The sequence below is a fragment of the Megalopta genalis genome, chromosome 9 (genome assembly GCF_051020955.1).
Source record: "Megalopta genalis isolate 19385.01 chromosome 9, iyMegGena1_principal, whole genome shotgun sequence".
In the NCBI taxonomy this organism is placed as follows: domain Eukaryota; kingdom Metazoa; phylum Arthropoda; class Insecta; order Hymenoptera; family Halictidae; genus Megalopta; species Megalopta genalis.
Window position 1 is genome coordinate 11,860,524 of NC_135021.1, and position 27,597 is coordinate 11,888,120.

Genomic DNA, 27,597 nt, shown 5'->3' on the forward strand with positions numbered 1-27,597 from the left:
GCATGTTTACTTAGTGAACTGAACAAATTGTTTACAAGAAATTTAGAACCGAAGAATCAATTTCCACCGCAAGAATGGGCGTTGATAAGTTTTTGTTACGTTGTTATGTGTACGAGAATTAATAATTGCACGTAATACATCAAGTTTTAGTCAAATATCAAAGTGTGAAGATTCGAGTAAAAAAAGCTCGGCACGGAACGTGTTAAGAACAATACTTATCCTGTGTCAATAAGACATCGGCTATCAAGTCAGGGGTAACTTGGACATTTTTTAAAAACATTCAACTTCGGAATGAAATCCTCCTAGATTGTCGAAATATCACGCTGCGCGTCGTTTCGCGGAACGCGTTGTCGGGGCCAAGTTTCGCGAATCCAAGAGGAAGCGAGCGGCGCACAGGGAGCAGGCAGCACGTCCCCGGGATCCGGCGGACGTAAATCTAGGCTTGGGGCCCGGCTAAGAGTGCATAAGAGTGCATAAGAGTGCATTAGAGTCGGCGCTCTCGGGATCCGCGTAAACGATACGATCTTCGTGGCTCGCCAGATACGGCTATCCGAGGGCCGGCAGAGGTTTTTGCATCCAGGGAGCAAAACGGCGGTGCTGTTGCTGCCGTTGCCGTTGCCGTAGCTGTTGCTGCGAGAGAGGAGCGCGCACGCGCATCTGTTAGAGCCCTATGACAGGTATACCGGCGGTGATTTATAAACAGTTTATGATGTCTGGCCGTGCCACGAGGCGCTCCGTCTCCACTTTCCGCTACCAGCCTAGCTCTATGGCTCTCTTTTAATAGGGGCCGACCGTTTTCTGATGAAACGGCTCTCGCAGACGACGGCGACCGTCTAGCCTCCCAGGCACGACCTATTTCCCGGACATAAATCAACGCTGACACCGGGACCGGGACCCGGTGCGCCGTTTTCGAGCCCTGTCATTAGATCGACCAGGTAATCTCTAATTAACCCTCGGACACGCTCGCTCGATCCACCTCGCAGGGAACCCAGGCTAAATTCGAACGTCGCGCCGAACCATAGCCAATCAGGACACACGAGTTTACAATGTTCTAGCAGCTAGTTGTCAGTCAATGCTATTTGTAGCAAGCATCGTTGAATGTAGGCTGTTCTGTAGTATTGAATCGTGTCTGAATACATTGTGGGAAGTCTTTTAGCTGTGCACAGCTAAATGCTGTGTGCATTCGGTTCTTCTAAAATAAATTACAAAACACGGTTTGCTTCTTGGTGTAATTTGATCAAGTTTATGGCACATGAAATAATTTATTATAAATTGTACCCTGTATTAGAACTAGTAACAATAATTTTTAGGTAATATACTTCAAGATCGGTCTAAATTTGATCGTTATAACAAGCATCGTTAAATATAGGCTACTAGAAAAAATTGTCTGTAGCATTGAATCATGCCTGAATACATTGCAGAAAGTCTTTTAGCTGTGCACCATTCGATTCTTCTAAAATAAATTACAAAACACGGTTTGCTTCTTGGTGTAATTTGATCAAGTTTATGGCACATGAAATAATTTATTATAAATTGTACCCTATATTAGAACTAGTAACAATAATTTTTAGGTAATATACTTCAAGATCGGTCTAAATTTGATCGTTATAACAAGCATCGTTAAATATAGGCTACTAGAAAAAATTGTCTGTAGCATTGAATCATGCCTGAATACATTGCAGAAAGTCTTTCAGCTGGGCACCATTCGATTCTTCTAAAATAAATTACAAAACACGGTTTGCTTCTTGGTGTAATTTGATCAAGTTTATGGCACATGAAATAATTTATTATAAATTGTACCTTGTATTAGAACTAGTAACAATAATTTGTAAATATTAGTCTTCAAGATCGGTCTAAATTTATACATCGTACTGTGTTTTTATTCGTAGCTGTTCAAGATATACAATTTTACAAAGTTTTATCTACTAGTAGTCGGTAAATTCTACTTGTAACAAGCACTACTTCATGTCGGCTGCTAGAAAAAATTGTCTATGGTACTGAATCATGCCTGAGTACATTGCAGAAGGTCTCTTAGTTGTTCGTAATTTACTTCTCCTAAAATAAATTTGAAAACTTTATTTGAAAATTTTATTTTAGCCGAATAAAAAGCAGCAATAAAGAAACGAATTTTTTCAGTTTCTGACGAATATTGAACGGATCTTCCTGTCAAATTATAATCTTCCCCATTGTTTAGAGTAAACTGGAGTCATGGAAAAATGTATTTTTTTTTAAATTATCAATACATATCTCTAAATCATTTACATATCCGTGTGTCTGAATCATTTTAAAGGTATTATATCAATATGAAATCATAAAAAGAATTGCGAATCTAGATAAACCGACATTTTCCAAATTTTAAGAAAATATACGAACGATTGCTTGAATGCAGCTAAATGTTGTCATCCATACAAACATCAAGACGATTCACGTTGTGTTATTAGGTTGGTGCATATGAAATGTCGGATTTTCTTTACATGCGAACGTTTGTCTCCCTGTTTTCGTTATGCTTTTGTTTTTGGCATAGTCTCGTTTATAGTCGTACTGTGCATCGACAAAGTTACATTTCAACAAAGAAGATTTTCTCAAAAGTGTTCCATTTTGTTATTTGTTTTGAATTTCGTAAGGATATGAATTCAACCGATATTCGTCTAATTTTTTTATATGAGTATAAACTTGGTAACAATGCTGGAAATGCTGCACGAAATATAAACCAGGCGTTTGGGGAGAACACCGTTAACGATCGAAAAGTGCGGCGTTGGTTTGAAAATTTTCAGTCTGGTGATATTTCCCTACAAAATGAACCACGTGGAAGGCCCAAAACGTCTGTGAAAAATGATGCTCCGAAAACATTGGTGGAAACGAATGTGACTGGAGTAATTCACTACTCATTCCTTCGAACTGGGGAGACAATTACAGTCGAAAAGTACTGCCAGTACATTGATGAAATGCATGAAAAATTGAAAATTATACGCCTATCACTTGTTAACACGTTCCGTGTCACGTGTACCATCGATGGTACACGCTTGCATGTTTACTTAGTGAACTGAACAAATTGTTTACAAGAAATTTAGAACCGAAGAATCAATTTCCACCGCAAGAATGGGCGTTGATAAGTTTTTGTTATGTTGTTATGTGTACGAGAATTAATAATTGCACGTAATACATCAAGTTTTAGTAAAATATCAAAGTGTGAAGATTCGAGTAAAAAAAGCTCGGCACGGAACGTGTTAATCGGCGTGCCTCAATACTTCTTCACGACAACGCTCGGCCGCGTACGTCGTACAAAGCAGTTGCGAAGTTAAGTGAATTAAAATACGAAAGTTTGCAGCACCCAGCTCATTCGCCGGATCTCTCGCCAACCGACTTTCATTTTGTTAAACATTTCGAACAGTTTTTACGGGCTAAACAGTATGAAAATGAAGACAGTCTGAAAAATTCCATATCGGAGTTTATTGATTATAAAGATCAGAATATTTTTTTTTTTCATTAAGACAGGCATCTGTGCATTAAAATCTCGTTGGGAAAAGTGTATCGAAGCAAATGAAGCATATTCTGATTAAATAAACAGTTTTTGAAGAAAGATATGCAGTTTTATATATTCATTTAAAAATCCGCACATTTCATACGCACCAACCTAATAATAAAACCCACAGTCGAGTTCGAATTCACAGGAGTCTGCATCGCAGAGATGAAAGAGGACATCCAGCGATCGCGAGCAACACCAAGAGTCTCTCTCTCCTTAACAATTACCAGAGGGATACGGAGAACGATCGTGTCCCGAGGACGTTGCATGCAGTTCCCGGCGGAAAAGTAGGTAGCACAGTCGACTTAGAGCAGCTTCCCGGCGACTATAAGAATTTACAACTGAGAGCTGCTCGCTTTTGCAACGACGATGGAGCTTTTACGGGCCGCGCTTGTTTCCAGGGAGGGTTGCGGGTGCTACCGGGGGGAAAAGGAGACGAGCAGAGCGATCGGGGGGTCAGGAGAGGCAGGGGAAGATCGAGTCGAGCGTGTCTCAATGTCTCCCAGAAGGCGCGGCCCGGCAATTTGTGCCTTCATTCGCACAAAGCCCGAGCACCGCCGCGGATGCCGGCATAAAAGAGAAGTTAAAACTATGCCGTCGTTCTTATTACCGCCCGGAGCCACCCTGACCTAGCCATCCCCCGTTTCTGCTTCTCCTCTCGCTCCCGCCTAATAGGTCAAATATTTTCTTTCCGCTTACTTCGAGCTTGATTAAATAATTTATAATCCGCTGGAATGCCGGCGGAAACCCACCCCCGCGTTTGCACCCCACTCACCCTCGAATCACGGCGATGCTTAATCTTCCGAAGCCGTCTTCGGGCCGGAGTTGCTCGGCTGTCGGTGACGCCCTTGCACGGTTCGGGAAAGATAAATCTTGGAAATAATAAATAGATTATACGCAGGATGCTCATCCTTACTTTCACGCCGATTTTTGAGGCATTTGCATTAATCTAACAAAACAAATGGTTGGAATAGAAGAGCAACGATAAAAATGTCGAAAAAGTTTTTATTCTAGGAAAAACTCGGGTCACCTTGATCTTTTTGAATAGAACTATGTATGTATTTTTGACTTTATAGCGTTATAGCTGACCTAAAAACAAATTCAACGATCCGCTACACAACCCTTTCTGCTACATTTTTTATGCGCAGCACGTGTGCGATACAATCTTTGAAATAACTGTCACTGTCAAAATTTTAAGTCTAGACTCAAAATTTTGAGAATATAATTTGAACATTCCAGACCATCGTTTCCTTTATTAAAACTTGATATCACAATTCCAAGTACATTTAATTAATCGTTAATTTCGTTTTTTCGAAAAAAATGCACTCCATTTCGACCCAGTGGGACAGCGCAGGGATAAGCTTTGAACTTTGAGCAGGTTTGAAAAGATTTCGTTCCTTTATTATTTTTTTTTACCAAGGAGGAAATTGTATCTTTTACAGCACTTGGTAAAGCATTAAAATTTGATATCGTTGATTTTATTGTCACCATTCTCCATAAGCTGCCATGAAGTAAATCGTCGATCTTTATGCAAAATAGATACTTGTCGGCATTTGTTGCGAAAAACAGGAATAGGTTAGACATTTCGTTTCTTCTTTAATAATTTGAATAGAGCGAACGTATTATATTGACATAATTAATTGCTTTTCATTTTTATATTCCTTTAAATTACGAATCGCCATTTTTCTGATAAATGTATAAAATCCACAGTCTAATGGTTAGTCTCAAACGTGGCAAATTCGTTTCAAAGTTCAATTAAACACGATAAACAGTCAAGTACTTTCAAATAAAAATTGTTCGTCATGCCAAGCCTGTTACAGTTTATATCTTCAAGATGTTAAAATTATAAATTATTTAACTAAGCTCGAAAAAGAGATTGAATAAATTCCTTTATTCAATCTTATATTAATAGCGACGATAAGTCGCTTCTAGAGCTCGGCAAGTGCACTGTTGTTAAACTGCTAACGCCCATAAAAGATAACAAAGTTCTTCGAGTCAAAAAAACCTAAGAACCAAGAATGATCCAATGGGCTCAAAAAGCGAGCAGCTTCGAGTCAGCAGAAAATTAGCACGCGACTTAGCCGGGAACCGACCGGCGATCGCGAGCTTTTTCAACAACAGAGACCGAAAGAGCGTAATGCACTTCTCGGGGAGGCAAATGACTCTGCTAACGAACGGCTGTTGCGTTCGCCGCGTTGTTGGCCGGTCTGGCCGGTTGAAAAGCGAGGAAACGCGGTGTATTGGAGTAATAAAAACGGATGCAAGAGGGAGGCGAGGAATGTCACAAGATGATGGAAAAGGGCGAGTGCTCGCGGCCGAGTAATGGATTGCAGCGGGCCGTGCAGGTACGGTATGGCTCCGAGATGCACTATCGAATGTTTTATTCATAACCCGAGAACAAAGCCTGCCTGTTTATCCTGAGGACATCTCGGTGTGTACGCAACGCGGCGCGCCGCTTCCCAGAGCCGCGACGGGCTGCACTTACGCGTCCTCCTAAGTCCAGTTGCATCGAACGACGCGATGCACCTACGCGCCTATGAGCTCCCTCCACGGATAAACGGCCGCCTGCAGCACTACGCCCTCTGCTTCCTCGCAATCTATGCCAAAAATCTCCTCGACACTTCGTCCGGCTATCTCGAAGATTCAGCGAGATTAGAGGAATTCATTTAAACCTTTATATAGTCCGACCTCTTCTTAAAAACAGTTCGACGCTGAATCTGTTTCGCTTTATAAAAGCCTGCATTTGTTAGACCTTTCGCGATGATAGACCTTCGCTGCAGTGTACGATTCTCGATTAAGAAATTTGTTCAATCATTTTTTATGAAAGGGTCTTTGTAATCTCAGCAGATTTAAAATAAGCTTTGACACTAAATTTGACTTGCTGGTCGTTTTGGTTACTTCAGGTTTTGCATTTTAACAGTGCAACTACCGAATCGGTCGAAATGACTGGTTCCTGATTTTTTCTTTTACATTTCCTGACGCTTTAAGAATGTTTTTATGACAAATCATTCGAAGTTTAGATAAATCCAATATCGTAGATACACTTTCTACACTTACGATAGCTTTTGGCAATTTTGCAACTTATGGGAGTTAAAACTTTCTATAAAACTCCATACAGTTATTATTATTATTATTATTTATTAATTAAACGAGCGAAATACCCTTTAGATTACGAAATGAAATATGTACAGTAATTTAATTCGAAAACACGTAGTGAAAATTTGTTGTGACGGAAGATTTGGAAGTCACGGAAAAAATGTATGTTGTTGCTGTACGAGTTTGTGCATTACCTTCTGTTAAGACAATTGTGCTGACTAGACTGCGGATTCTACGCATTTATGAGAAAAATGAACAAATGGAACACAGTTGCAATGAAAATAGTTGCAGATTTTAAGAACACTGTTATGTTACTTTCAACTTACTAAATTTGTGGACAAAGGAAATATATTTTGACTCGACTTCTGCTTATGGTAAACGGGGTAGACAATTTCCATTTTGCATGATGATCCGCTGTCTAGTGACGACCATAAAGGGTGCAGTGGATTTTAAATTAATAGACAATTAAATACATACAAGCTGAACAATCACTATGATTACTTTCCTTGTCTTTGATTAGTGGTGAAAGTGAAACACGTTTCGATACAGGACGCTCGAAATTTTCCGCGATCGGGCTGCGGTGTTAAGCGCGTCGCGGCGCTTCCCACGCATCCATAATCGTTCCAGCAAGGCGGCTCGCTTAGGTTAATTGCGAGTCGATCGACGACCGGTCTCCGCCGGGATTAAACAGAAAATTCCTGCGCGTCGCGGGAGTAAATCGGGGAACTAATCTCGCCCGATACGAAACGGTTAGCGGCGGATCGGACATAGGGTCCAGTTAATAGAAGGTGTCGTGAGGCGGCGACCATAAGGTCGAGCATGGTTTCACGGCTATCGCGGCATCGTCGCCGTCGCCGTCGCGGCACTCGTTTCGCTAGTTTTCTCGTCAAAATGTCGTGCTCCGGCAGACGCCGCTCGATATGCTATTACTGTGTCATTCGCGAGCGTTAACGTAATCCTTGGCGCGCTGCGGGGTGCCTTCGCGATCGAGATCGTTGAGCCAGATCTAACCGAAGACACTCGCCGGCTTCGTACGCTCCAGGAAATCAGCTGTCGCGAACTTGTTGCGATTTTAACCCTTTACGGAGCGGAAGTATTTCAAGTTTAAGCACCATCGAGTTAAAGCTATTGCAAAGATATTTTGATGAAGATTTATCAATGAATTTTCATTAAAAAATGAATATATTTTTCCCACGCTTGATATGAAAATATTTAGTGGATAGTTTCTTGTCGTATGAAAAATGTTGAGTTGTTGGTTGGATTGTATTACGACATGTTATACAATAACAATGTAAATTTAAACGTATGATGTTAATCCAATTTTAATTCAAATAAAATTAAATAAAATACAATAAATATAATAATATAATATAATAATATAATAATGTAATATAACAATAATATAATAATGTGTAATATATAACTATAATATAATAATAATATAATAATGTAATATAACAATAATATAATAATATATTATAATATAATAATAATATAATGAATTCAAATAAAATATATTTCTAGAAATATAACATTTCTTGTAGATTTTGACACGTTGATTTTCAAATCCAATCGCAAGATTTATCTGTCACTTCAGGATTTTGTAAAAATCTTTAAAAAAGTTTCGAAAAATGAACCGAAAAATGAGAAGAATATTTAAAAATATTGGATTCTTGCTAAAAGTAATTTCGGTTTTCCAATTAGATAGCTTACAAAAAGATCGAAATTACTTTTTGCAACAATTCAATATTTTTGAAGATCTTTCTCATTCTTACGATCCTTTTTTCCGAGAAGTTTTTAATGATTTTTACAAAATTCTAAAATGACAGATAAATCTTGCGATTAGATTTGAAAATCAGCGTGTCAAAATCTACGAAAAATGTCACATTTTTGAAAGTATATTTTATATGAACGTTCAAAATATCTTATAACATGTCATTAAAAAATCGAACTGTACACACGGTATTGAATAAATCACAATTTCGTTGGAATACTTCGAGTTTGACGTCGATTTTCAAGGTGAAACAACGTCTCTGTTTTACTATTCAATATTTCCGCTTTCACGGAAAATAGAAGCAGCATCAATTGTCTGATTTCGATCAAAGGTTCTTCGACGTTGGCACAACTTTGTCATTTCACTGCACTGTGCGGCGCGGCGTTAAAACAGCGCGGGGATCCGAGTACAGCGGCGTATCCTACGACACGGAGATAGCGATCGCCGGTTCCCACTCGAACCAGCTCGTTTCCGGCCGCTAATAAATTCCGCAGCCGGTAGGAAAGGATTGATAAGGGCAGCGTAGAAGAGATTCGCTGGAAAGCTCCGGGGGCTGGCGTGTTCCGTGAGCAAACTTTCGTCCTCCCTTTGACCTCGTTAATTGTCATATCGCATCTCTCGAAGCCGAAGCTCGAACTCCGCGGCGCTGCGAGGCCGGACGACGGTACGGGCGTGGGTGGATCGCAATGATTTACGAGGACCGCCGTTCCGGGGCTCGGGCCGGACTCTAGAGACGCTTCACTGATAGCGTCAGAGCCACATAAGTCATCGAGACTATACCTAGGGGTCTCTTTCTCTCTTTTTCTCTCTCACTCTCTTTTTCTCTCTTTCTCTTTTTCTTACTCTTTCTCCCCCTCTCTCTCTTTTTCTCTCTTCTCCCTTTTTCTCCGTTCGTTTTCCTCCAGAGGAACACTCTCCTCTTCGTCCCCATCCAGCAGTTCGTAAGGCCGCGAAGGTTCCACGGCTCCTCTCTCGCTCCCTCCACACGCAAACATCCTATTCTTAATCTTCTTTGGTGCTCCATTATCGGAGCCCCGTGCTCCAATTATAACGCCCGGCGATACGGAGAGGGAATTATAATTGCTTTCTCCGTTCTGTCGCAAGCTGGAAGCGGATTCTCGCGTGGCCACGATGAATCGCCTTCGCAGACTCCCACCTCACCAGCTAATTGACAAATATTAATGTTGCCGGCGATGCCAGGGAATCGCGGGGTTGCTGGAGGAGGACGGTCAGGGAATTGCGAGGTTTCTGCGAAATTAGTGACCATCGATGACACTATTTTTCGGTCGTTCGATCTCTAGGAAGACACTTCTCGCGATTATAAATTAGTTTGTCGGGGCTCGTTGATCGTTCGAGTTCGCAGAAGCACTCGGATCGATTTGAACTCTGATTCCAAAATCGTTTTTCTACTATATTTCAGATCTGTGTGACATGTTGCGTTTTTTATATACGATATTAAGACCTGTGACTCATACAACAGTTGGTTATTTTTGTAATTTTCTTTTTAAATATACACAAATTTAATAATGTAGAAATTATTTTGATATCTTTTATAAGCATTTTCAGTGGCGTCTCAGAGTTACGACTGCAAAAACGCAAACTTCTATTCGTCGAATTAATCATTGTCGAACTCTTTTAAATATTCCATCTGTATTGGAAATAATAGGAAATGCATTTTCAGTTCAAAATTGATCTTGTGTTTCTATCGTATTTTTATTAACCAGCGCTTATATAAATAACGAACGCTTATATCTTTTCAATAAAGCATTTTAGGACACAATTTTCTGCGAACATTTTTCATCTATTTAACCTTAGTAACAAATATTACAAGTTTGATGTCAACCTTTCAGGACAATCTGTATACATTTTGCATAAAAATCGGCGGTCTACTAATCGTACACAATTTGAGCCAACTGAAAGAGATTTACAATAATCTCCTTGCATATAAAATATTTTCTGAGAAAATTCTTATTTTCTCAGAAAGAAGATTGCAGAAAATTGCAGAGAAAAGACTAAGCAGAAGACTCAATTTTCTTTGATAACGACAAACATGTCGCATAAATTTTAAGGATAAATCTAGGCAAGTTTTCTGCGTAAAAACAGAATACATTAAATTCTCCCTAATCAGCTTGTAAACAAAAATGGACAATCTGAGAAGAGGAGATACAATTATTTGAGCCTTGCACCAAGTTTTTATAATCGTTGACGATCGGCAACTGTAAAAATGAGCTGCGAGGCTCGAACAATTGTAACTTCTCTTCCCAAATTGTTCATTTTTGTTTAAAAGCTGAAGGAGAAAATTTTGGTGCATTTACTGTATTTCGTATTTCTTAACACTAGATTTACGGAGCACAAAAAACAGCTATTTTATACTAGTTTATAAAAGTAACAACGTGACATTTGTTCTGATTTTTAACAAGTGTTATTGTAACATTTGCCATGAGTAACATATAAATTGAATAAATAACTGATAAATGTATCTTTACGATATGAATAATTTTACCGGTTTTTACGGTTTTCATTTTTACGGGTTCCGTAAATCATCCAGCACTAAACCTCTCACGGTCGAATGACCGGTTTCTCATTTTACGGTTGTGAAAATTAGCGACAGAATTCTTCGATGGGTTTTGCAGCGGGTTCGCGGACTAGAGCCGAATCGCGAGTTCTAAGAAAACGGTATGAAACGTATCCGCGTCCGGTGGAAAGGGGGCACATCGTGCCCAAAGCTGGCACGGGCAGAGGCCGTGGTCCTTTGATTGTCATCCGGTGGCAGGGTGCACCCGTGGAGATACAAATGACAAAGATACGGCCAGTGGCCCGGCTACCGCGTTCGCGGCTATCTGCGAGTACGATCGTCTCGGGCTGGCTAGAGGGCCTCCTTTTTTCGGCCGGCAGTTGGCCGACTCCCACGCACCGGAACAAAAAAGAAATTGAAGAAACGCGGAGGCGACGTAACATTTTTATTAGGGCAATTCAACGAGACCCACAAGTGGCCGCCGCTGAAACCGCGATCCACGGATATATACGTTCGCATTCTTACCGGTGCGTCGCGTTTCGTTGCTTTTCTGCCTCGCTCTTGATCCCTTTGTCACCCTTTTTCTTGGTAGAACCGCGTTGTCGGCGAAACTTGGAAACGGGATATTAAGTGCACCGACTGCGGATTTTTATGTAGAATCAAAATTGTCGGCAGTAATGTCAAGATAATAATCTTAACGAGTTGAAAATAATGCAACTATAATTATATTAATTTTAATTAATATTAATAATATATATTATATATATATTATATATATATCATATAATATATATTAATATAATTAAAATTATATTAATATATATATATATTAATATAATAATATATATATACATATATTAATATAATTTTAATTATATTATAATTATATTAATTTTTTATATTGATAACGCAGTCGTATCTATGTTCTTTAACATGTTCCACAGCTTATGAATTTTATAATTTTAATGAAGGACTTTAATATTTAATTTAAAATATTTTTTAAATAAATTTAAGGACTTTAATAATATGGACAAATATCGAACAGAAACATTGTTTGGTTTGAGTAGGAAAATTCTAGGGTAAACAGAACGTTTTTATGGAGATCGTAATTTTTGATACTTCAATTTTATCGATTTCTTTTTCCGAATGGGAGTACGTATATTTATCACCACGATAAGACCTTGAATACAACAGATTTAAACATTGAACACAATTTGATATTTGTCACAACTAGACTGCGAATGTTTAACCATTTATATAAAATGCAAAAAATCATGTACATCAAGGACAATTGTCAATATTTGAATTTTATTGTCCTTATAAGGAATGCCCTGAATGAAAGACATTTTCTTTCATTTTAGTTTTCGTAAAATTAAGTGTAAAGAAAAAACTCCGACATTTCTCCACATTATCAAATGCAAGTAAAATGTTTAAATCGGTCAAGTTGTTTTGTTCACCCTGTATACAGGTCTCTTAACACGTTCCGTGCCAAGTGTACCATCGATGGTACACGCTTGCACGTTTACTTAGTGAACTGAACAAATTGTTTACAAGAAATTTAGAACCGAAGAATCAACTTCCACCGCAAGAATGGGCGTTGATAAGTTTTTGTTACGTTGTTATGTGTACGAGAATTAATAATTGCACGTAATACATCAAGTTTTAGTAAAATATCAAAGTGTGAAGATTCGAGTAAAAAAAGCTCGGCACGGAACGTGTTAATGACCAGGAAAAAGACATTCTAGAGTCCATCGATTGCAACAAGAATCACTCGAATACTTGTTAAATAATATTTACGCGTCCGCTATAATTTTTTTGGCGAAGACCACGGGGCGTGGCCGAGCTCGGCGAATTTTCGCGGATTTCCCAGCGGCAACGACTGCCCCGGCTAGCGAAACGTTCTAATCGTGATTCGGCAAACAGAGAGGCGTTGTAATGCGGGCAAATCTAGGCTGGCGTGGCCGCGGCGAATCAAGTATTCGACCGGCCGGCGGATTACACCTAGAAAATTATGCCAGCGGGCGTACCGTTCCGAACAATGCCCGGTTCCTCGAAACATGACCGCGCGATAAGCTGCTACAACGCTGAAAATCACGGACACAATAACCTAAATAATGGTTACGTAAACAATGGTGAACCGTTGTTGTTCGCCGCGGCACTGCTCGCGCGGCTTGTCCGCTTCGGTTACAAGCAGCGTTACCAGCTACGACTGCTTTCGTTCTCCGAATCATTCCGCTTCGGAAAACCATCCTGCATGATTAACGGGCTTTGCCAATCCGGAGCGAATCCTTTCCGAACCGTCTACACTTAAGTGAGCACATATTCCGATATTAAATGACATTTGAATGACATTTCTTACGAGATTTTTCAAACTTTCTGTATGTATTTGGCTTTTGCATATAAAATAGGGTTTTAATTTATATGTTACTTATGGCAAATGTTACAATAACACTTGTTAAAAATCAGAACACAAATGTCTTATTGTTACTTTTATAAACTAGTATAAAATAGCTGTTTTTTGTGCTCCGTAAATCTAGTGTTAAGAAATACGAAATAGAGTAAATGCTTCCTAATTTTCCTTCAGCTTTTAAACAAAAATGAACAATTGGGGAAGAGAAGTTAATGACTATATTGCCCAAAAGCAGCCAAAATGACTGCATTGTGAAAGAATAACTAATGTGTAAAGAAATTTGTTTCAAATTAATTTTTAATATTTTTTATATTATTTACAGTTATATATACATATATATATATATATATATTGTTTATTTCATATCATATATAACTGTATATATAACTATATATATATATATATATATATATATATATATATATATATATATATATATATATATATATATAGTTATATATACAGTTATATATGATATGAAATAAACAACTTGTCAGAACAAGTACCACTGCATAAAGATACGAATAACAAGTACTACTTTAACTTATTGAGCAACTGCAACTTATCTAGTATACGTCCAAATCGACAATTTGTATTGTATGTTATCATGTAACGGTAATAAAAAAAAATGAAAAATCTTATTTCAATACAGAGCCGAACTGGTTATGTCATTTGATTATTTTAAATTTCCCAGGCAGTCAAAACGACTGCTTTTGGGCAATATAGGTATAACACACATATATATTATATATATACCGGAAATGAAGGAGGGGGGGAGGTAACTACAATTATTAATAAACGCATTTATATGTTGTACAAAAAGTCATAAAATTCTAAGAAATTGTATCATTATATACATAATTTTTTTTCTAATTAAAATTAAAAAACAGTCAAAAAATGACTTCCTTGGGCAATCTAGTGTTAATACATTATCTATCGAGGTCTAAAAGCCATTAACAAGTGTTGTCTTTTTGTACGAGGATCACGAGACAGAATTTATTTAAATTTTTCATAATTCTTGTAATAGTGTGTGCTTGAGTAAAGAAATGTGTTCAACAGTTTCTAATGGAAGCAGCTTTGTGACTTCAATGACTATGAAATCAACAATGTGAAACCGTTAGTAAGTTTAGTATTAACTAGCGGTAGTAAGTTTAGTATTAACTTACAGGAGTTATACATATCGTGTTATGCAAATGCATTTCTGTAATTGTCGATATGACTTCGAGTTTTCTGTCGATGAAACACAGAAAATACTTGTACTTTAAGAAAATGCAAGGAACTTGATCTTTTGAAGGCTCGAAATCAAAATGCACCCTTAAATCTACCCATTTCAATAGTAATTCTTGACAAAGAAATAATACAAAATACTTGCACTTTAAGAAAATGCAGAAAGTTTGATTTCTTACATGTTCGAAACCAGGCTGAACCCTTAAATCTAACAATTTGAATGGTAATTCTTAAATGAAAAATTAGGCAATAATTAGGAATGGTATACCGAATTCTTTAGATTATAAAGATGCTACTGATATTTTTCTTCAAAGCGTGACTTATTCAAAATGTAAATCGTATCGAAGTCATATATATATATATAATTGTGATACTTTACAGATAAAAGATTTTTTAGTTCTCCAGAGGTGATCTATTATAGTCATTTATATATATACTTTTATCTGTAAAGTATCACAATTACCAGCAATGTAAAGAGTTATGCAGTGGATGTCCAACGTAATAGACAAAACTGTCCTAAATACTGGCAACCACATGAAACAGTGTTCATGCCAGCAGTCCACGGATTTCGCTGGTCCAAACGACACGTTTTGCATGGGCTGCCGATCCTTTTGTTCCCGTGTTAGCCTAACCGATCGTCGACGTGCCGCGCGCGTCTCTGGTTCGTCGCAGCGGGGCCATTGCATTTTCGAAATTGCGTGAAACGAAACGAAACGAAATTGGCGAGGTCGGTGGCGGGTCAAAGCGACCGCGGGAGCCCAAGTTATTTCGAAGGGAGCATTCTTACGGACCGCGATTCAAATATGTCAAATATCTCGCGGCGACGCAAGGAAAAACTAAGGGGTCGCGACCCGGAACGGTTCTTGCTCTCTTTTCATCTCTCTCTCTCTCTTTCTCTCTCTCTCTCTCTCTTTCTCTCTCTCTCTCTCTCTCTCTCTCTCTTTCTCTCTCTCTCTCTCTCTCTCCCTTTCTCTCTCTATTTATTCCTCGGAGAGCTGTACTTTGATTAAAGTATGTCGCGTGGTTTTACGCTTTCCTCTGTAATCAGGCTCGCCAGCTTGAACGCGAGGGTTCGGACGAGATTAGGGGATGGTTCTCGCTGTGGTATTTCGTCGGTGACAAAGCAATATCGCGCGGAAAAACTTTGTTTTAAACTTGCCCAAGTTCTCCCGGGCTCGCGCAAATTCTCGCTTGGATTCCGCGACGGATCTTGTTGGAAACGTGTGTACAACGAGTTGCGAACGTGTACGTATTTGTAACTCGCTAATTAAACCCTTAAAATGATAATTACGTGGCACAGTTGCGTTTATCACATTTATCTCCGCGATGAATGTACCATAACTTCTGCAGATACGATCGGATTCACTTTCAATTTTTACTATACAATATCGGTATATGTATCACGTAGCACGAATTTAAATTGACGATTTTATGTGAACAATTTTTGTACGTCCCTGTTGCTCTTTTTTTTTTTACTTCGTACACCTCTGTACAGTAAATTCTCCTTATCTCAGTCCGTACTCTTCTTACCAAATTGTACATTTTTGTGCACAGCTAAGGGTCAATTAGGGAGAATTTACTGTATTATGTACATCTGTGAATTAGGTAAGATTAAGCAAATGGTGTAAAAATAATAAATTATTTATAAACATCGTTAAATGTCATCTGATGAAAATGGAGCCCGCCATAATTGGAAAATTGACAAATCTGCTATTATGAGCAACGATCTCTTAAAAGATTCTTCAAATGTCAATGTATTATTTTACAGCCACCAGTAAACATAGTGTTAAGTATCTTTGTAATTGAGAGCGATACTCTGTTCTTGAAAGACAGATAGTAATTATGGAAATTTGATTAATCATTATGTGAACAATGTCAACAATTATGTGCACTCAATATCCCAATCAAACATGATAATGAATGACAATAAATAAACAATTGAATCCAGTCAAAAGAAAAACAGTAAAACCATTAGAGAATATAAGAATAAGATTATTACTATTATTACTACTAATTATTATTATTATTATTATTACTATTATTACTACTGATTACTATTATTATTACTATTATTACTACTGATTACTATTATTATTACTATTATTACTACTGATTATAATAATAATTATTATTATTATTACTATTATTACTACTGAGACTACTATTATTATTACTATTATTACTACTGAGACTACTATTATTATTACTATTATTACTGCTGATTATTATTATTACTATTATTACTACTGATTACTATTATTATTACTATTATTACTGCTGATTATTATTATTACTATTATTACTGCTGCTGATTATTATTATTACTATTATTATTATTATTGCTATTATTGCTGATTATTATTAACTATAAACATGATAAATATGTTACGTTACATAAATTTTGCAAGTATAATAATCTCGAATGCTGCTAAGAAGCTTTCAGTGAACAGAATGTTAATAAGCTAGCTTCAATTGATAGTTCGGACTCGCACGGAGCATCGCGATTACGTTTGCTGCACAGAGCAGCACGTGTCGTCACATACAATGTAGTTGCGCAATAAGAGAGTTTCACCGAGTTTTCACGGGACGTGCTCCCCTTTCGCGACGGAAAATAATGAGGAAACGGTAATTATTCGTGATTGCGTCGACGGGAGTTGCCTTTGTCGCGGTCCCCGCGGAAACTGTTCCCACGTGTCTCGTGATGTCACCGTTGATTTAATGCCCGAGACGTCCGCATCTACCTGAACTGTTGTTGGTGTTGCTGTTGCTATAACGCGCAGCAAGAAAAGGACGACCCGCGAGTCCTGTCATTTGTTATTAAAAGCGTGGGAAGGATATTTCAAGGCGACGCGACGCGATCGCGCTCTCATCGCCGCGCGAGACGCTCCCTTAAATGAGATTCCTCGCACCTGCGCAGGTGTTCAGGCGATCTTCCTTCAACGCAACGCTTAGGATTATCTTTAATTTTATTTTGCAATTTTTTACGATATATTTTTCGAAGCATTTCGTTCGAACACGTTAGTTCTTCTACAGACTTTACTTTAGAATCCAGAATTTATTTGTGTATAACGGTTGTAGAACTTTTAACGTATCAGAAAAATGTTATACAGTTTATAAAAATTTATGCAAAATATACAGAACTCGTACAGAGCCATCATAGGATCATAATAATCGTAAAGCGTTACATTTAAATCCTGGAAGTGTACGAAAACCGTTCAGTAATATGCATAATTTATTTGCAGCAATGAAAATTCGAATGGAATGGACCAAAGAACCCGTCGTCAGAGTGTTAGAATGCCTTTGGAATGCTTTCTTGGAATGTTTTTTTCTAAGATTTCTAATAATGATTAATTAAATTCTAATTCTAAATTAAATTCTAATGAAAATAATTAGAGTGTTTTGTCTTGTTACTCCTTCGTTACAGCGATGGCGTATTGTATGGGAAAAAATGTTACAAATAAATAGAATGTTAGTAATATTCTTCCAGTATATTGTTGAAGAATAATATCATGACATAAAATAGAAAATGCTCAGTCTTTCTAAACATTGCTACGTTCATTTTTCGCTATTTCTATCACTTATCGCTGGCATATTTCTTATTTAAAATATTGCAAAACTGTGAAGAAAAATCGTAGACCGACTTTTGAGGTGTCGTTGCAAAGGAGAGACTTTCCTCTGTAAGATCATATTAAGAGGATAGCGATAAAAAATTTTCAGACTCCGTAGAGACGTTTGAATTCGTAAATTGTTACGAAACCACAACTTAAGCTTCTCGCTCCGTTCTATAATATGTATAACAATTTTGTAGAAAACTTTCAAGTCAGTGATTCCGAATGTCCAGACTCTACCCTTTAAAACGAGCCGAGGTAGAACCTTGTATCGTGATTTTAGACCAAGTTACAGGACTTCAAAGACCGGCCCAACTATTTCGATTTTGCTGCAGACTTGCAATAGCCTATTCGGGATTTGCGTTCTCGATGAGCTGAAGTGGACGACTCTGGTGCAGAGAGACTGTCGACACAGTGAACTGTCTAGGAAGCAGAAAAGTCAGCCTGGACCTAGCTAATCCGCGAAGCGATCTTCTATTCGTCCGAGGGATCTCGGGCGGAAAGCAAAGAGAGTCTGGCGCGGGCGCGGGTTCGGGCGTCCCGGGGCTCGAAAAAGCCCGGCTGAAGACCAAGGACCGCGCAGAGTCTAACATCGAGGTTCCCACAAATCCGGGGAATAACGCACACGGTAAATCCCGGCTTCAAACAAGGCACAGTTAGCGGTGTTTGCAGGTCGCCGCATACCTGGCCCGCTCGCAACCCGTCCGCTTGAAAATGCTAGAAATGGACCGTGTGTAAAGCCCGTGCAAACTGGCTGAAGCTACGAACGCGGCTCGGCAACATCAAATATGAAAGCTCGCAATTATATAAAGCTAAGAGCGGGGCCAGAAGCCTCCCCCGTATCCGCGGCAGAAATGCAGCGCGAACTGCAAACAGCACGCAAACCGCGTTTTGCGCCGCTCGAGGAATCCGCGAGCGAAATCCGCGGCCGATTCGACGCCGAGAGGAACGGGGAGCTTCGTTGACTTCGTGGACACGGGCTGAATCTGCGACGAACACGCGGGACCTCGTTGACTGAATTGCGCACAAATTGGGACGTTGTTGGTCGCTTGCGAAAATCTGCTTTCCTTCGTAACTTTTTATTGAATGAATTTTTATGACAAGTTACACGAAATGTATTTGGCTGTTATTGCACTTAAGCAGTAATATGTAAAGAAAAATGAACAAGAGAAAATATAAAATGCAGAATTATTTAACGATTTTTATGATCAATCCTGTTAACAAGCGATTAACAAATAGAAAATTTTACAGAACAATGACTGGTATTTAATGCGTGCTGGTTATAAGTACTTACAATGTTTCTGTATGTATAAATCTTTTTTCTTGCGTAGATTCACTTGAAAAAGTGAAAATTAATCTCCAAGTGTTTGATTATCTTTCATTTTATTTCATTTATAATTCGTAAACTGTACAATATAGAAATAGTAAAAGAATAAAGAAAAGATTTGTTAATTATTTATACAATTGGGAAATGTTATAAACGAATAATCGATAGTTTTCTTACTCATTTATTTTGGGAATTACCCTTGTTATTCCAACTCGAGCGAGCATTTTGATAGCACATGCCGACGAATAATAGATACAATTACTAATTAATTGCACGATTTCTTCTTATTACCGTAACATTACGATAATTTATCACGATTGTTAAAATAATCCATTGGAATACTATCACGTCCATTTATTCTTTCTTGTGCTTAGATGGACAAGAAACGATACTTGTGCCTCGAAAAGCCAAAGTGGCAAATTACAGTGAAAAATTGCGACGATTCTATTGTACGAAATTATTGTATTTTGTACAGACCGTGGTATAGCAAACAAGACGACGCGGCAATACTCAGCACGTATGCAAGCCTTGAATAGGAGAAGCAATGATACCGTACGACACGTGGCTCACGAGACGCAATCATTCTTTGTCAGCGCGACGTGTCGCAGTCGCACTGCGAACGCTGTTTGATCGATGCTATCCAACGTTTCGATGGAACGAGGGGAACCGAGATAATGAAAACAATCCGTTACGAAGCCGTTGATATGGTCGGACGCGTTTGGCGACGATGCTACTCAATATGCCGTGAGAAACGATTAACTTTCTCGAGGACACCGATCACGTGCACGTACATCTGCAATTCTATTCATAAGCGGTAACATGGGATCGTATAACCTCACATCGATACCATATATACTTGAATAATCTCTTTCCAAACTTACCTTATCATAACACGTTAACCCCTTAACGTGCACGCTCGAGTTAACTCGAGCGCGCTAAACTGGCCAAACTGTGCACACTCGAGATAATTCGAGCGGCGTTGTACTTTATGTTGCTATAATTTTTCACACTCGAATGCAATCGAGAATTGAAGATAACTATGTGAAAGCAAAAAAAAAAGCAATCGTTTTATTGATATTTATCATTTACATGGGATTGTAAGCTATAACACTTACTTATTCAAGTATAAAATGTATCCTTTTTCTACTTATCACTTACGACTTATCTGTTCATTGTGAACCGCTTTCCGACAGCGTATTCATATTCAGATTCTGATTCGCGCATTTTTCAATATATATTTTACTAAAATGTAATGTAAAATAAAATATAATAATAATAATAATAATAACAACAACAATAATAATAATAATAGTAATATTCTGAAAATTAGAAATCATACCAATTGTATAAATATTTAATATTTTTGTATTTTTGTAATTTTCTTGCCAAGACAACGTTCTAAATTGTGTTTTTTTACATTAAAAAAAATTGATTCTTTTGGCCGGCCTTTTTCAAGAAAACTGTGCATTAAGTGGTTAAGCGCGGAGCCGATGTTGCTGGGTTTTCCGTTAAGGCGGCAAGCCGGCATTGTTTTTTAACCTCAACCCTTTGCACTCGAGTGGTGACTCTGAGGCACCACTAAAATTTGTTATATCACCTTTTAAGATAATTTTGATATTGACAAAGTTTAGATTTAAAAAATTGTTAAGAGTGTAACTGTTGTGCGAGCCCAAAGAGTCAATTTCGTATGCATAAAATGCATTTTGTCGTATAAAGTAGAAATATTATAAGTTGGAAAAATGATTTTATATTTTCAGTTAAAATAGCTTCGAGTGCAAAGGGTTAATAGTACCATGCGCCGATGCCGTCCAAACGATAGTGTTAAGCTCAACGTGTTAATCGAGCTTTGAATTCTTACAGAAGTAATTTACAAGGTGAATTGACACGTTGAGTGGCGAATATCGATTCCGCAAATTCTTAGGATATCAAAGTGATTCAATTAATGAAACCAAGAGTGGATAGACAGAATCGATTATTAGGCCGCGGATCTTTATGCAAAATAAAAATTGCCTACATCGATTGAACAAAAGAAGAATTAAAGATGTAGGTATTTCTTCTTTTAATATTGTCAATACGTTAATGACAGCGCGGCAAGATTCTTACATTCTTTTAATGCATTTGCCATTCCGTATATCACTCATACATTTCTGCCGTAAATGCATAAAATCCGCAGTCCATTAATCGTGAGTAATTCATCATAATTTTCAAAATTCTAGTAACATTCAGTTTGTTCGAATGTATGAAAACAAAACTGAATTACAATGTATTAATGTCTCTGTCAAATGTTTACCAATTTTACCATATCTACCACTCTGTCAACTTGACCTGAAGAAACAGATTGAACGATAAAAACGAGTAATGTACGAGGATGGAATTGTTTTCATTTCTTTAGCATCGCATACAATTCGCAAACGAGTCGAGCAATTCTGCGACTGTAAGAAAGAGAACGCCGCGAGTGACAATTTCAAAACATTTCATATATATTATTATAATATATCTCTTATATTTCATATATTTTATTATAATAATCGCATTTATATATATATATATATATATATATATATATATATATATATATATATATATATAAATGCGATTAGTGACAATTTCAAAACATTTCATATATATTATTATAATATATCTCTTATATTTCATATATTTTATTATAATAATCGCATTTATATATATATATAAATTTTGATCACTAGAGTTCTGATCACTAGATTTATATATATATATAAAATTGAGCACCGATGTTTGCCATAAATGGATCAAATCCGCAATCTAGTGATCAGAACTTTAACACTAAATCTGCCGTGCACTAAAAAGTGACGAATACACGTTGCTCAGTAAGAATGATAAGACTGAATTTATTTAGACTTTCCACAATTTTTATTACAATGAATACTTGGATTAAGAAATTTCTTCAATCATTGCCTATGGAAGAGCTTCATAGTTTCAACAATTTTAAAATACAAAATGTGAGACCGGTCATTTTGACAAGCTTCGTAGGTTTAGTGTTAAGCAAGGACATCCCCGAAGCAAAAACATGCTACATGCGGCGTTCTCGCTTGTAGCCACATAATTGTCCATCAACGTGTTGAGATTTAATGAAACGTCTCGGTTAAGACACCGAGCAAAACGCCGGAGGACCGGTGTTCCCGAGTCGCCGGTCGGTCGAAGGCCATCGGTGCCGGGGAATTGGATTAAAAAGGCAGAAGCCACGAGGATGTCGCCGTCCGTGCGAAGGTACCAGATAGGAAAAAAGTCCTCGGCAACACGAGCGTGTCCCCGGTGCGTTTTAAACGGCCTCGCCGGCGAATATTCGCGTCCGTAGATATGTATCCGTCGTGCTTTATGCCCGGCCACCGGTGTGTATGAGTGCGAGGGCCGTTGTTATATTCAAATTCAGTCACTTGGCTAGTCCATGATTGTGCGTCGCGGCGAATATTCCGATACACCCCCGCCATATTGCGATTCTATTACCGCGGAATTCCACGACTGGCATAAGCAGCCACCGCCGGCCTGAGAACCCGCGGGATAGCTCGATCTTCTATTCCGCGTCGCCCGCCCCGCTTCCGCAGCGCCGACAAATTGTTTAGGATTATTGCGATATGATTTTATGCGAACGTTTCGCGCTCGTACCCGCCGGAGCCGCCGTATCGCCTACTTTTCGCGCTTCCTGAATATCGTGTTTACGAGCGGCGTTGCTCGGCTTCTTCGACGAGGTTTCATCCACTTCGCCCTTCTCTCTTCTCCCCGTTCTTTCCTCTTCAATTTTATTTCATTGCTCACTCTCTGCTGTTTCTCTTTGTTTGCTCCTTTCGGAATAGGCGAGCGAGACTTCTGTGCTGCACGGCGTCATACTCGCTGCTGCTTGGAATTTTATTTAACGCGACGAGTGTCCATTCTGTCGCGCATGTCTTTCTTACACTACTTCTTAAGATTCATTTTGATTGGAATTTTTTTAAAATTTATTTTTTATTACCTTTGTTCCTATTTCCTTATTTTATTACATTTTATTCGAACAAAATGAACTTGATCTAGGACCTCCGGAATGCACAAGTGTTAAGATGCTATTCGTTATGGACAATTTCATTGACACGTTAAGATTTTAATAGTGGCCCCTAGAAATGCTATTTTGAAATAAGTATTTCATTACAATTTTAAGAAAGAATGTTTCGTCGAATAATAATTATTCGCAGAATAATAATACCTAATTTAAGCATTAAATGAAATAGTATTTCCAAATAGTATCCAATTCAAGCATTATATTAGATAATATTTCAAAATAATATTTCAATTCAAGCAATCAATGAAATAATTTCTCCAAATAGTATTCAACTCAAGCATTAAATGAAATAATTTCCCAAAACAGTATTCAATTCAAGCATTAAATGAAATAATATCTCCAAATAGTATTCAATTCAAGCATTAAATGAAATAATATTTCCAAATAGTATTCAATTCAAGCATTAAATGAAATAGTATTTCCAAATACAGTAAATTCTCTCCAATTGTCCCTTAGCTGGATAATTTGGGGAGAAGAGTCTCGAATGATCGTATCTCCTCTTCCCAAAATTGTCCATTTTTGTTTACAAACTGAGGGATAATTGGAGAGAATTTACTGTAGTACTTTATTTAAGCATTATATGAAATAGTATTTCCAAATAGTATTCAATTTAAGCATTAAATGCAATCCTATTTCCAAATAGTATTTCATATACATATGAAATTATTTCAAATTTTCTCTAGACCTGATCTGACAGGACCCTGTTGCAACATCGTACCGTTCTGGATCTCCGCAGCGCCGACAAAACGAACGAAACGCACCTTTCTGCAAGGGTTTTTACAGCGCACACAGAGTACACAATCGTTATAATAGGATCCTAATTGCCAATCCGGCGGATCACTGCGCCGACATTCGGGATCCCGGTCCGATCAATAACGGCAAACGCAAGAATCGGCCGGCTCGGCAACAATATCCACGGGGGAAATACAATAAACCTGTGATCGGCGATCTCGAGCATCGGAACACTCCCCCGTTCCGTCTTGTTATTCTTGACCGAAGAACAATGCAAATTGGCGCGGCCAATTCGGATCTCGTTCGCCCTGGTCGCGCTTCATCGAGCCCGTTATTAATATAGCTAATATTTGCCGAGCGGCTCGAAGGATCTCCTCGCGATGCCGAATAGAGGAGAGCGCTTCCCGCCGCCTTTCCCTCGGCCGTCTTCTTTCTTCTGTCCGCGGGAGAGAGGAGCTGCCTCACCCTCCGGGCGCAATATGACATTTAATTAAGAAACTTGGGCGAGCTCTCCGAGTGATATTTGAGGTAATTAAAAATGTATCCGTCGCGGTTCTTTGAGACAAGCCATTTTCATTGCTGCACAAAGGAGCCTCCCGGGGCTAATCTCCGCGATCCACTCTCTTCTCAGCTCCTCTCCTCTTTCACTTTTCGCTCTCTCTTTCCTTCTCTCTCTCTCTCTCTCTCTCTCTCTCTCTGTGTTTTTCTCTTTATATCACTTATTCTCTGTTTCTCTTGGTTTCACTCTCCCCTTTTCTCTTTTCCTCATCCTCCCACGCATCTTCGCACCAAATTGCCCGGAAGGTGACCGACCAGACCGGGGACAGACCTCAAAGAAACAGAAACTTCCAATGGAATAACGAAACGTACGTATCGCATACAGAAAGTAACCACCGTTCGCAAGTGCTGCGGCTGTAACGTAGCAACGATGTTCCTTTTACCCATGTCGATGCCCGTTTGTTCGTAGAACAAACCATTTTCATACAATCAGATGTTTCTTCGACGAAAATTCACATTTGTGAAAACGTATCCAGCGAACCGACGTTGCACAGTGCGGAAAAATTACCAAGTTCGTGTAAAAATTGTCGAACTTTAAACGGAAATGATTCACTTTCTAATCGAACTGAAAAACTTTGATAAGGGACGATTATGGAGAATAATGGATAAACCCAAATTTTATCGAAAAATATCAAATTTAACATAAATTTTCGGTGTCAAAAATTGTTCTTGTGGCATTATCTATAATTTTCCCCCTATTCTGGAACATTTTAAGTTCAATTTAAGAAAGAAATCATCTCTCTATATTATTTATATCAAAAGTTCTACGATTTTAACACAAAATTTTGAACGTGACTGAAAATGTGACTGAAAGAGTATAATAGAAGTGAATATGATTGAAAATATGACTGAAAGTGTATAATGGAAGTGAGTATGTCTGAAAATATGACTGAAAGAATGTAATGGAAGTGAATATGACTGAAAAAATATAATGAAAGTGAATATGACTGACAATGTGACTGAAAGGGTATAATGGAAGTGAATATGACTGGATATGACAGAATATGACATAATATATTACTGAAAAAATATAATGAAAATGGCTATGACTGGATATGGTAGAACATGACTGACAGGATATAATGAAAATAAATAGACTGGAATAGAAACTGGATAGAACAGAATATAATTGAAAATATGACTGGATAGAACAGAATATAATTGAAAATATGACTGGATAGAACAGAATATAATTGAAAATATGACTGGATAGAACAGAATATAATTGAAAATATGACTGGATAGAACAGAATATAATTGAAAATATGACTGAAAGGATACAATGGAAGTGAATATGACTGAGAATATGACTGGAAAAATATAATGGAAGTGACTATGAAATGAAAATATGACTGAAAGTGTATAATGGAAGTGAATATGATTGAAAGGATATAATGAAAGTGAATATGACTGACAATATGACTGAAAGGGTATAATGGAAGCGAATATGACTGGATATGATAGAATATGACCTAAAATATTATTGAAAATATACGACTAGATATGGCAGAATATGACTAAGAGGGTATAATGAAAGTGAATATATTATAATTGAAAATATGACTGAAAGGGTATAATGGAAGTGAATATAACCGGATATGACATAATATGACCTAAAATAATTTTGACAGAATATAATGGAAATGAATATGACCAGATATGACAGAATGTGACTGACAAGGTATAATGAAAGTGAATATGACTGGATATAACAGAATATAATTGAAAACATGATTGAAAGGGTATAATGGTAGTGAATGTGACTGAAAGGGTATAATGGAAGTGAATATGACTTTATATGACTGCATTGCCCGAATATTACAGGCCGCATCTGAAACAGAACGATAGAAATGTATACAACGAAATATTCTTGAAAATACGACAGAAAGGGACCGGTAGAAGCGAAGACGACCGATTAAAATTCTGAATACGACTGCAAGACTAAACGAGTACTTAACAAAATCATCTCCTTCAATCAGAACACCCCTGCACCGAACCTCGAGGAGCAAAGTCTCGAGGTAGCACTCGCAGAAGGTCCGAACAATTTCTCTCGCCCGACAATTGACCCTTCTAGCCGGCCGAGTTACAATAATTCTCAAGCAATAAGAGCACAGCGGCGCGCTGATTAATTCTTCAATTAAGCCGGTGCGTAATAAATTATTTCGCCGGGGAACGAGCGTACGCGTAGGACTTGCGTAGCATCCTGGGCATAGTCGACGGCATACTATCCAGGGCAGGGACAGACTCGCGTGTCGCTCGATGTTCGATGGTAGATAGAAAGATGAGACCCGGCTTCCGTGGAAGCCGAAGGACGGAGCGGGAGCCATTGCTCGTCGGAGCGGCGTCGGGGACCATAATACGCGCGATGCACACGAGCCGGCTCATCTGCATAACACCGGCGGACGCAGCCTCGACATGAATATTTACCGGTCATTTATAAGTCCCCGGTAAGGGGCGTTTATCGCGATTCGTCCTCGTCTCCTCGTCGTCCGCGCCGAGCGCGATTCTATTCGATCGGTCCCGAGGATCTTCGGGGACGCGTACCGGAAGCGTGGCGCAGGGAACCTTCTTCTTCGTCGTCGTCGTCGTCGTTCTCTTTAGTCTTCTCCTTCTGCTTCCTCTGCTGTTGCTGCTGCTGCTGCTGTTGCTCCTTCGTCTGTTTCGTCTCCCTCGCCCGCTGATTGCTCGAGCTCAGGCCGAGTTTACGATATACGGGCGTTTACTTTATTGCACGTGGCCGTCTCGTTACTTTCGA

General features: G+C 38.3%; 1 protein-coding gene across 1 annotated transcript in view; it reads right to left on the bottom strand.

The window, feature by feature from the left end:
- LOC117220750 (uncharacterized) overlaps positions 1 to 27,597 on the bottom strand; it is a 103,212-nt gene that overhangs the window by 56,367 nt on the left and 19,248 nt on the right. Inside the window, exon 2 of the mRNA XM_076524566.1 lies at positions 27,387 to 27,519. Within this exon, the coding sequence (XP_076380681.1) occupies positions 27,387 to 27,519 (133 nt within the window). The remainder of the gene's footprint in view (positions 1 to 27,386; positions 27,520 to 27,597) is intronic.